Consider the following 12,527-nt stretch of genomic DNA (forward strand, 5'->3'; position numbering starts at 1 on the left):
GTCTGTATGGCCCTGGGTGCCTCCCCACGTCCTCTCCTGTCCTGTCCTGCCTCCCCCTGCTCACTCCACTGTGGATGCACTGGCCTTCTTGCCAGGCCTTGGGCATTCCAGGAGTGCTCCAGAGTGGTTCTCTGTCTGGAATGCCTTTCTCCTATCTATCTGCTTGGCTAACTCCTTCATTACCTGCAAGTCTTGGATCTACTCCTACATTCTCAATAAGCTCCTCTCACTCCTCTCTATTTAATATGAAAACCCATCTCCTCATTTCCAAAATTTCCCTTGTATTTAATTTTCTTTTGTTCATAGTATTTATCATGTCCTCACATACTACATAATTTTCTTATTTATTATGTGCCTTGTTATCATCCCCTGCTCACCACCCACCCACCCACACACTCACTTCTATATATGAGCTCTCTGAATACAGGAATCTCTGTCTTTTGTTCTCTGCTAAGCACCTGGGACAGTGCTTAGCATATTGTAGGTGCTCAGTTAAGGGGCCAGTCATTGTTAGAGTCCTCTTTTACACTGATACTAAACCCCAAGGCTCAAGTGTGCAACTCCAGTGGGAGGTCGGGAGAGGCTGCAAAGATAAGGTGATATTTAAATTCAGTCTTCAGGGGCACCTGGGTGGCTCAGTCGGGGAAGCGTCTGATCCTGAGGTCCTGGGGTCGGGCTCCCAGCTCAGCGGGAAGTCTTCTTCTCCCTCTATCACTGCCCCTCCCCACTGCTCTTTCTCTCTGTCTCTCAAATAAATAAAATCTTTAAAAAAATAAAAAAATAAATTCAGTCTTGAAAGGTAAGACGGAATTTTCCTGGGGCGTGGAGGGGCAAAGTTACCAAACAAGAAGGGAAGGTTCTTACCATAGGGCACTCCGGGCAGAGTCTGATCGTGGACCTTGGACCACAATAAGAAGCTTGAACTCCATGCTAAGAACTGTGAGGAACCAGTGAGGTACTTTAGGAGAGAACAGCCAAGATCAGATCTGAGCTTTTAATGAAATCACTCTGTCTGCAAGTACAGATGGTAGATTAGACCGGGTAAGAGTGGAGGCGAACAGACCATTGAGTTGACTGCTAAAATTGTAGTGGAGAGAAGCGCTGAGGTCTGAGCCTGCCAGGGGCTATGGCGATCCCCTGCAGGTGAAAACCTGGACAGTGCACACCCTACAGCAGCCTCGTCGATGTTCGACTCACCGACTGGGCTGCCGGCGTGTTCTAGCACTTCAGCGGGGAAGCTACAAATGTCTCAGGCCTGAGTCTTTATGTTGTGTAGTCACCACCCATCCCCCTTCCAATCCAAAGGGAAGTCTTTACGGGGGCTGTCATCCAGGAGAGCCGCAGACAACAGCAAAGAGCCGGAGAAACCCGAGCGCTAGCAATGGAGAGTAGAGGTTGCCCTGCCAAGCACTGCCGCCTGCCTCCTTCCAGGGCAGGAAGGCTGCGAGCTCTGCTGGAAGGGAGAGAAACCAGCCCTGTCGCTCGCTCGCTCACTATAGCTAATCTTCTGTTGCCACTAGCTGGTCAGTGAGAGAACTTGGGGAAGCATGAGCTCTGTTAAAGAAGCCTGCCCGCAATGCTGCTCCACCTTAAGGTTAAATCCGACTTTCCTTCCTTTCCTGGAAAAGAGCAGGCTTCTTCTGCTCACCCCCAAAAGCAGCTGGAGTAAAAAGCAATGAGGCTTCCTCCTCCCCCAGAACAAAAACCTATCAGCTCCGGTTCTCGGGAGAGACTGGAGCCAACCAGCTGGGTACTTGGGCAGGAGAACAAATTCAGTTTCCCTGGGGATATTTTTCTCCATAGATTTTTGGTTTGGGGGGGGGGTTTTGGTTTGGTTTTGTTGTTGGGAGAGGAAAGAGTGGAGCACTCGATGATGTTCAGCCTGGTTTCAGACCCTGGGGTGGGTTTAAACCCAGAGCCACGTGTTCAAAGTCCAGGGTAATGGAAAGAAGCACAGAGTGGGACCCAAGACCACTGGGTCCAAGTTTGAACTGCTGGTCCTCAAGTACGTTTCTTCCCCAGTCTGGGCCCCCATGTTACCATATAAAATACTGTGTGCTCTGAGATGCTGTGATGCTGTGAGCACGAATGGTCGTAGTCAAAGTTCTTCACCCAAAGAAGTCACTGTCACTCCCCATCCTTCTCTCTGCGATGCACACGTGTCCACACCATCCTGTGGCAGTCAGGGCCAAATTTACAGCAAAGCAAGGAGGTGAGAAGCAGGAGCGTTTGCTTGCCAGAGGCCATTTCAAACCTGCCAAACTTGCTGTAAATTAAAATTATAGAACGCTCTTACAGCCTGAGGGCCCAGTTCAGGAAAACGACCAAGCTGTGGGTCACACCAAAGCCTGCAGAGCCCTGCTATCTCAGTGGGTGTCACTGACCCCCCGAAACAGCAAATCTGGCTAGCCTTGACCGAACGAGCCTCTGTAACACAGCCGAAAGAAATCCACCTCGCTCCCTGCCCCACTGCCCTCTCAGCAACTTGGTACTTTCCGAGGGCAGACAATACATCTCTATCTGCCCTGATTATTAAATATATTTTATCAGGTTTGAGCTGGCAAGAGGCTGGGGTCGAGTGAGGGAAGTGAGTGGAAAGAGTTAGAAGACTCAGATCAGAGACCACTGAACACCCCCCCGACTGGGACCCTTATTTACAATACCCCCAAAACCTGGACCATCACAGCAGGATGGGACCTCAAAGTCTAAGTGCCACTCAAATACTTTATTTAGTGATAAGGGACCTGGTGCCCAACTGAGAAAATAACATATATATTTTTTAAACCTAGCTTTGTTTGAAGATATCAAATTCTCCCTCTTATCCACCCCACAATCTCTCTTTCTCTCTCTCTAGCCCATACAGAAAAGAACACTGGAATTGGTTTTAATGAATATTCTGTGGTCAGAAATCCCTACAGAAGACCCAGATTACTACTATCTGTATCTGGTTGTTTTTTGTTTCTCCCTGTTAATCATTGGCATCAACCTTCAAAATCAAATCAGAAACCAAAAAGGGCAAATAGCCTCACTGTCTCCCAGGGCTTGGGTTCTGTCTCCAAATGCCTGCCGGGGCGCTGTGTAGTCTCTACTGGAAGGCTTCGCGAATCCTATAATCATTAGGGGTCAGGATGCGGAGTTCTGCACAGCTCCCTGGGAACCATCCCCCTGTGGGGGCTGAACTCCATCCCCACGCATTTGCCCCTTTTGAATCAGACAGAAAAAAGCACATTCCTCATTCCCTGCTGACATGTGAAGGCAGCTCTTCCTACCCTTTCTGAACTGTCCTTTGTAGGCTACACTCCCTACTTCTAGCAACCCTTCTGATTTGGTGCCTGAACCCTCATTCCTTCCAAGAGGTTTTTCTCTTTTGCGCTCTTTGTTTGTATTTTAAGGAATCTTTGCAGACCAGATCTACCCATTCAGGTACATTTAGACATGCTACTGCATGGGCTTTCCTTCTTTGCGTGCCCTCCCCCAAATACAGAGCACACTCCTCAGCTGTGGGTTATATATGCCAAGGCAACTTAGAAAGAAAAGGTGACAATGAGTGCTTCCTCCATTTTATCTCTTTTTCTCCCTTTTGCTGAATCAAGGCTGGTGGTAAACAGTCCAGCCCGGCCACTGTCAAGTGCAGGAAGAAGGATGCCATTTCCCTACCTGTGGGCATGAAAGCTAAATCCACAAGCAGACTCCAGGGCTGCCTGGGGGCAAATGAGGACTGAGTGATGTGCAGGTTCCCCTCTGAAGCCCTGTACCGGCAGCTGCTCCTGTGCAAATTCTTTCTTTTCAATCAGTCCTTCCCAACACCCTGTGTTACCAGCAAAAGAAAGGAGACAGTGAGAAACAAGAGGAGCGAGTCAGAGTAACAGAGTGCATCAGGGCACTTCGAGTTCATAGAATCTCTACACTGAAGGATTATTTTAGGGCTTCTCTACCCACTCATATTACAGCACAAAGAACTGAAGCTCTGGAGATAAATGACTTGTTCAAGGTCACAGTGGGCCACAGCTGAGATTTCCAGATCCAAACCAACACTAAGTTCCCAAGCTGCATTGGAGTTCCGACCTCTCTTCCACCGTATCCTAAGGCATCAATTTTTTTTTTTCCTTTCTGGAAGTTTCCCCAGGCTTCTCTGAATCTACAGACATGTGTTCCCTCCCTGATGTTACAGAATGTGTAATCTCCATCACTCATTGGCACCATGACATAAAATGCCCCCTGATATCCCATGAGTCATGGAACTTTGTGCTGGCAGGGTCATCGAAGGTCATAACTTACTTTCAAACTCTCATATGTTAGCACCCGAGTGTAGCTGCTATTCCTTTGGAGAAATGTTCTTGCCATGTTAATGACTAGTGTATTTCTCTCCAGGACCCCGCACCATGCCCTACATAAATGTAACCATATGTAGGCCAATGCATATTTGCCAATACGCAACTACCAAGAACGTAGCTATCTGGTAGAACAAGATTCCAGCACCAGGTCTGCCTTTTCCCCACAGTGTGACCTTGGACTAGGCACCTGACCTCTCCAAAAATGCTTCCTTAATCTGTAAAATGGGAATAGCAGAAATGCCCACTTCATATATTTTATGTGAATTAATAATAAAAGGCAACAGTAAACCTCTTAGCACCTCATTAAAGATACAATAACTATTTGTTATCCCTTGTTCACTTCCAAGGAAATTCACTTTTTCAGTGCCATTGACTTATAATGAGATTCTAAAGAAGCCCAGACACCGAAACCTGGGGGAAAGTTCAGCTCTGGGGTAAACGTCCACCTACATAAAGCAGGTTGGAACACAATAGGAGAGGAGAACTATGAACAGACATTATCAATAATAGAGCCAATAACTCAAATAAGAGAGGCAGAATGGAGGGAGACAGGGCCAGGTATGCGGGTGACCTTGGTGAATGGAGATGGTAGGCAATGTGGGCAAAATAACCTTGAAGTCCTCCAACTAGACTGACAATAAAATGGGGATTGTATCTTTTATTTTTTTATTCACCCCCCTCTTTCATGCCAGGAACATTTTTCAACCACCAACTCGAGTCCACCACCCAAGCATAGCCCGAGGGCTTTGGCAGACACTATCACCCCCTAGTGGTGGCTCCACACACCCCACTAGTGGCAGGATTTGGCATTTACTCACTGCATAGGCAACCCTGGTGCGTGCCATCTCCAAATCCCTTGAACTGGCCAGGAAGTAGTAGTGAAAGAGTCGCTCAACACATGGGAGACAAACACTAGGCAAGGCTGTTGAAAAGGTCTGGGGATGAAATGATGGGATGGAGCTACCCTGGTACCCTGGGAATGGTAAGGCCATAAAGGACTCATAGTACCCCCGCCCCCAGCCCCGTCCCCACACACACACACCGGCCCTCGGCCCTCGTTTGCAGCCAGCCTGGCCCTCCCAGAGCTCATTGTGCACTCCATGTTTACGTGCAAACAGTGGAAGACCAACACAAATAAAAAACCCACGTCTCCCTACACAGCTCCTGCTACACTCGGCCATCTGGTGACTACCTCGCTAGCCAAATCCCTGGAGGGAGCTCCTTGAGCTGCCAGTCCAGGGCGCTGGGGGGAAAAGAAGGAGGCGGGATACAATTCCCTACACACTTCCAAAGGGCTCAGAGCTGCCAAGGGGGACAGCAACCCCCCACTCCTCAGCAGGCAGTCCCCAGCCGCCAGGCTCAGCTGCTGTGCGTCAGAGAAGGCGGAAGGCTCCAAGTGGAGGGCACCAGGGGACTGACTCTCCAGCCGAAGCAGGGGTCCCAGGGGATTCAAGACTTCCAGCTCCTCGCTCAGCTCCCCACTCAGCTTCAGGCGACTCCTACAGCTAACTGGGCCGGTCCTCCACATCCTCGTGGAATTTGAATGCTCTGGGGGGGTCCTTGCTCCCAAGTTCTGCCATACCCAAGAATGTCCCCCTTTACGCCCTATTTGAACAGCCCTTTAGGAAGAGGCCCACTCCTGACCACTCAGGGCACCCTGGAGTGAAGAGATCACGAGGGTGGAAGAGGAAGGGTGGAATTGGAAGTGGTGCTGAACGGAACCCTCCGTGGCTCCAGAAGGACCCTTCCCTTCAAGGAGGTGGTAGGAGTTAGCCCTAAGCCCAAGGTTAGCCTTTCGCCCTAAGGAACCCCATCTCCACCTCATCCCCTTCCCTGGAAATGGGCGGGCCCACAGGTGCACGTGGGAAGAGCTAGTGGTTGTGTGTGTGTGTGTGTGTGTGTGTGTGTGTGCATGTGTGTGTCCGTGTGTGTGTGTGCGCGCGCGCTTGGGAGTGTGTGTCACACGCTAGACGCGCCGCCGCGGGAAGTCCCCAGGGAACCTGCAAGGCGCTCCCCGCCGCGCCTCCCGGAAAGCTCAGCTGGCTCAGGTTACAGCCAGCTGGGGAGAGCCTAGGGGCCAGAAACCCGACGCTCAACCAGCGACCACGAGCGGGCCTGGCACTCCCTCAAATCTCCAGAGGAGGCCAGCGTGAAAGGGAAGGGGGGCGAGGGTCACAAAAATGCATTTAAAAATATTATGGCTCCCAGGAGAGAGGCTTCTAGTCTACTGATTAGTCTTTGGGGCTTCTCAGGCAAGCAAAGAGTTAACCTCGGAGGTTCAAGCCGGGATCCCGAAGGCGCTTCACCCGCGAGATGCCAGAGCCGAGCCGGATCCCGAGAAGGCACGGATCCGGGGAAGAAGAGCTCGGGAGTCTCCGCGCGAGCCCCCGGCGCCTTCCAGGAGCTGTTGTTGGCCAGACTCCGACAACCAATCGCGCCCCGCGCCCCCAAAAGGGGAGGAGAGCGAGCGATTCGCGAGCGCGGGAGAGCTAAGGGGGAACATTTTTGTAAACGCTCTCCGAGATAATTAAGCTATCAATTACCCGGGTGGGAAATCAGCCGCGCTTCCTACAGCTCCTCGCAAGGGCCGACTCCTCCGGGATTGGCGCTGGGAACCAGCAGGCAGCAAGCTGCTGGCGAACTTTCCGATTAACTTTTCCATTTGAGCCCCCACCCCCACCCCCACCCTTTCCCTCTTCCCTTCCGTTTTATCGCCTTTAAGTTATTATTATTAGCCGAGTGGGCTGCGAGGACAAACCTGCTCTCCCCTGGGAAGGGGATAGAAATGCGACTGCGATAGGGTGGGGGGAGAATCAGAGAATCTGGAAGTGGAGACCTCGGGCTCAGAAGCCCACTCCTCAGAAATCACTCAATCCCCATTTCACAGATAGCCAAAACTGAGGCCCAGAGAGGGGAAGCGACTTGGCCAAGGTCACGCAACCCACACGGAGACCGAGTTTATGCGGGTTGGTGATGCCACACGGAGCTTCTCTGCTCCGATTCTTCAGAAAATATTGGGAAGAGCGGAGCCTCCAACTCCGAGGCGAGAGTGAGGGGGCGGGAACCGCGGGCGGCCGGTGACCGTGCCCGGAAGAGCAGCGGGCGGCTGGACCACCCGGGTCCCCAGCTCGAGCACACTCAGCCATCTGGGTTTTCCGGCGTCCGGGGATGGATCACGGCAGAGCTCAACGCCTAGTCTGAGAGACGGGGGGACAGGTCCCCACTGCGGGAGTGTTGGCACGCCCCCGAGCTCCCGCCGAGCGCTCTTGGGGACCTCCTGCCCATACTGCTTTACAACCACCTGTACGCCCTCCGGGCCCCTCGGGTGCCCTCTCCCAACCCCGCTCAGGGCAGCCCGGGGCGGGGATCCCCAGGGCGCCCCCACCCGTCCGGCTTCACTTAGGGGCTCCCGGCTCCTTGGGATCGCGCGTGTGCCGGCGCCCAGCCTTACCCAGGGTGAAGAAGGGCAGCTCGGTGTTGTCCAGGTCGTCTTGCACCGCGATGCGCCCCGGCAGCTCGTTACGCACAAAGAGCAGGAGGCGCGACTCCGCGGCGGTGCCCGCGGAGCCGGCTGAGCCCGAGGACGCGGCCGCGGCGGCTCGGCTCCGGCCCCGGTCCCAGTCCCGGCCCCGGCGCGGGCGCCGCTCCAGCCGATGTCGCTCTCCCGCAGGGCGGGCAGCGTGGACACCGTGACGGTCTTGAGCCGGCATGGGCTGTCGGGCTCCCGCGAGGCGGCGGCAGTGGCGCCGGCCAGCAACGGCCGCGGCGGCAGCAGGAACAGGAACAGCAGCAGCAGCGGCGGCGGCGGCGCCGGGTGGAAGCCGAGCCTCAGCCGCCCCCGGAGCCCCGAGCTGGGGCCGGGGCTGAGCCGGGCGCCGGCGGCGGCCATGGCGGGAGGGGCTGCGGTGCTGCGAGCGGCGGCGGCGGCGGTGAAGGAGGAGGAAGGAGAGGAAGCGGCGGCGGCGGCGGCGGACGCCCGAGCTAACCAGGACGCCGGAGCTAAGGAGCCGTGGGAGCCGCTCGCCAGCAGCCCCCAGCTCCCGGCTCCGCCTCCCGAACGGCCCTGGACCGCCCCCCCGCGCCGCCTCCCCGGGCCCCGCCGCCCGCCCCCCTCCCTGGTTCCCCCCCTCAGACCCCGGGCGTTCCGGAGGCTCCGCCCGGCCGCGTGCAAATCCCAGTCGCCCCCTCTCCTTTCCCAGGATCCCCCAATGCCACCCTCACAATGTTCTGTAGCCACACCACCCCTCTCCAAATTCTTAAGACTTAAGGACCCCTCGCGCCTCCTCTAATTCCTCCAGGCTCAACCCAGCTCGCCCCGCTCCACTCCACCCCTGGCTCAACCCTCTGGCTGCACCTGGGGGCACGCCTTCGCCCTTCCTGGCTCCAAGCCCCGCCCTCCTGGGGGTGGGGGCGCCTCTTGGTGGCCAAGACTTAACTTTGTCTCCCCACAAACCCAATAGCAAGTCCTGTACCCTTTTCTCGTCCCTGAATAATTCCTTATAATCTCAGAGCCCCCTCCCCACCCGCTTGCCCACAACACACACCTATTCAATCCCCGGACACCAGGATCCCACCTACCTCCCCTACCCAGGCCTCCGCGGCTGCATTAAACGCTTACAGGCTGAGGGGTGTCACACTCCACCCTCTAGCCCCCAAATTGACTCTGGCCAGGAAGCTCTGGCCCCCTAGCTGCCGCCCTGCAAGCCCGCCCACTCTCCCGCTTGTATTTTGGATCCCAACTCTGAGCTTGGAGCAGCTCTACTTGGCTGCTTCTGTTCTCTGTGTGAAATTCCTGAAAAGGGTGCGAGGTAGAGACCTACTACTCTGCTTCTGGCTCCCACGGGCTCCTGTACCCTCTGCCCCATTCAGAGGAAGGGTCTGTTCACCAATTCTTTACCCCAGTCCTTCTCCTACATTCAAGTTGATCTGTGAACCTAGGCCCTCAGACAACAATGGCAGCCGTTGGCCTTGGGCTGATTCCCTCTGACCCACATACCTGGACCCTCCAGGGAGCCATCCCCTCTTCCGGGATCCAGGGCTCCAGCAGCCCCCTTCCCCACCCCCCTCACCTTTCTTCGTGTGTCCTCGTTTTTTCTTTCATCTCTCCACTCATTTCATTCCTCCTCATCTTGACTTTAATCTTATAAATGCTTCCTCCCTATAATTTGAGAGACATTTCCCATCTCACTATATTGCTTGCCCATCTGCACTTTTCGTGGGGTCTCTGGGCACTAACTTCTCTCTTCTTAGTTCTTCCCTCTTCTGCCTCTTTTCTCCTTTCTGTCTTTAACCCTTCACACGAATTGCTTTTTTCCCTCTCCCTTCACATTTTATTTACTGTTTTATGACTTTGGATAGAGGCAGAAGACTGAAAAGAAGGAAAAATCAAACCCTATGTTGTGACCTTGGACTTAATACTGCTTATGAAGCATTCTCCGAGTGCTAGGCAAGTATCTATGTTATCTTTTATACATAACCATAATCCAATGAGATTGGTATTATGATTCCCATTTTTCAGATGAAGAAACTGAGATCAGGAGGTCCAGGAGGTGAAGGGACTTCCCAAGGTCATATAGCTAATGAGCAAAAGAGCTGAGATCTGAACTCCAGGTTCCAAAGCCTTGGCTGTTTCTATTAAATCATACTGTCCTCAGTGACCTTGGAAAAACCCACCTAGCGAAGATGTGAAAGGCACATCTGCATGAGTGCATTTGGGTCTGTTTCAGCTCTGAGGTCTATAAGGTATGCTTCTCCTGTCTCAGTTTACTAATCTGTGAAACCAAAGGGGCGGGGTGTGGGGGGAGGTGGAATCTGGCCTTTCAAGTCCTCTGATTCTAAATCGTCTCCTGCCTCTCTGATGCCTGCTCCAGTTCATTTACTCCTCCAAAATATGTCGTCCTGCCTCCCTCAGTCTCTCCTTTGTACCCTTACAATCCGCCACTATCCTCTGCAATGGGGCTTTCTGATTCTCTATGCCCCTTTCTTCAAATATGCTGACATAGTCCATTTATAGAAGTGCACACCAGGAAAAAAGGGCTCCCTTATGTAAGGCAGAGTCTGTGCAAGTCCTTCATGGACCTCTGGTACAAAGGCCTGTCGAATGTGACCAACACTTTCATTCATTCATTCATTCACCACCAAATATCCAGGGCTCCTACCAGGCACTATATGGGGACACAGAAATGGATAAACACAGCTCCTGCCCTTGGAGAGTTTATAATGATGGGGGCGTGGGGTGTGAGGATGAGATGAGCATAGAAATATCTCAGATACCAGGCAGGCAGACTATGTGTTTTTTAATGAGGTGTTTTGAAACTTATGTTTGGAGAAATCAAAGAAAGCTTCCCAGAGGAGGTGGCATTGGCGTTGAACCCTGAAGGACTAGAAGCTTGGGGGTAGACATTCCTGGTTAAAGCTAGCATTTGGCATTCTTTGCAACTGTTTGGTATCTGAACAAATCCCTTACCTACCTCAGAGGGTGCTTCACTCTGACGCACAGCCCACCTCCCATGAAGAGGCTAAAATTTCTAGGTACCTTCTCAGCCTCCACCACAGCCAGGACTTGGGCATATGACTCAGAATTCACCAATCAGATCCACCCACCCCAGAGGCTGGAAGGGAAGGGGGAATCGGGCAGAATCCCCGTTGGGACCAAAGTGACAATACTTGGGGCAGTTACATCCAGATTTTATTGCTAGAGGAAATGGGTTTTAACAGCACTGGCTTGGAGCACAGTGTCACTGGTGTCAAGAGTGTGAATTGCCCTGTTTATGCCTGACAGTGACTGCAACAATAGTGTCTCTGCCAGCCAGTTCTGTGCTGTGATTTGGAGTGTTGCTCTTGACTTCATGGACTCTGCCCAGATCCCATGCGTTCCTGGAGATTCTAAGTAATCTAATATCACTTTACTGAATTCTGTTTCTGCTTAAATTATCCAGAATTGGTATCTGTTGCTCGTAACTAAGACACCTCCCCGAGAACACAGAAATTGGAAACAAATGGAGGGCAGCAAGGGCAAAGCTTATGAAGGGAAAACGGGGAAGTTCAGCAAGGGGGAGAGGGAGTAGTTGAAGACAAGACCAAAAAGGTAGGCAAGGAATTTGCTGTTCACTTTGAAGAGGACCAACTTTGGCTACTAGGTAGTGTCAAATCTGGTATGACCACAGGAAAAGAACTCCTATTTCTGAACACATATCTGCAACTTCCAGACTTTCTGTGGTATCTCAGTGCATGATCGTAATAATCCCTGCCTTCTGAGGGTAGTGGGGCTTCAGAAATCATCATGCAAAATGCTCAACATTCTAGATGCTCACTAAATTATAACTACTGCTTGGATGTGTCATCCAGCAGCATCTGGAGTTAGGTCTTGCTCTCCCCATTTACTAGATGTGGAGTTTGAGGCTCAGGGAAGCTAAGACTCTTGACTATGATCATGTACTTTTCAAGTGGTAAAACACAAGTCAGTCTCTCCATCCCTGACCCCTGCCACAGATCAAGGCTTCCTCACCTCTTCCAAGTAGTGTGACTTCTCTTGTTCATATTTCACAATGTCCTGTCTCGCGGCAATGCCACCACTCTCGTACCCCCTCAGCTTCTCTCTCGCCTTCTCCTCTCCCCTTCACTCAGTCACATTTCATTATTGATTTAATTAGATTCCATTATTGATGTAACTTACTCTCCTCTAGGGTGCCCTTGTATCCCCATCTTTGACTCCACTGGTTTGAAATTCCTTTTCATTCCCCTTCCCCATCCTCTCAGCACATCCTTCTTTTTCCTTCATCTTTCAGATTTTGCCTCTGAGTTTCGCAGTTTTGTAACTTTTTTTTCTTTACTCCCCCTACCCCATACTTTATTCTCCTTTCTTTCTTTCTTTCTTTCTTTCTTTCTTTCTTCCTTCCTTCCTTCCTTCCTTCCTTCCTTCCTTCCTTCCTTCCTTATTTCCTATCCATACCATGCAACTGAGGCAGCTTAGTGTAGTTGGAAAAGCAGGGACTGGGGAGGCAGACGGCCTTTGGTTTGGATATCATTTTTGCTATTTATCTATTGGGTCAAGTCAGTTAATAAATGTCCCCAATAGACCTTTCATTTTCTCATTTGTGAAATGGGGAAAGTAGTACCCACTTCTCAGGCTCATTATGGGAATTAAATGAGATCACATGTATGAAAATGTCTAGCCTATATTAGGTTCTCATT

General features: G+C 52.1%; 1 protein-coding gene across 1 annotated transcript in view; it reads right to left on the reverse strand.

The window, feature by feature from the left end:
• ASTN2 (astrotactin 2) overlaps nt 1-8,223 on the reverse strand; it is an 844,435-nt gene extending 836,212 nt beyond the window's left edge. The window contains 2 exon segments of the mRNA XM_040631793.1: nt 7,786-7,933; nt 7,936-8,223. Coding sequence (XP_040487727.1) covers nt 7,786-7,933; nt 7,936-8,223 — 436 coding nt within the window.
• Between the last annotated feature and the right edge of the window lie 4,304 nt (nt 8,224-12,527).

Source organism: Ursus maritimus, unplaced genomic scaffold (genome assembly GCF_017311325.1).
Source record: "Ursus maritimus isolate PB19 unplaced genomic scaffold, ASM1731132v1 scaffold_17, whole genome shotgun sequence".
Classification (NCBI taxonomy): domain Eukaryota; kingdom Metazoa; phylum Chordata; class Mammalia; order Carnivora; family Ursidae; genus Ursus; species Ursus maritimus.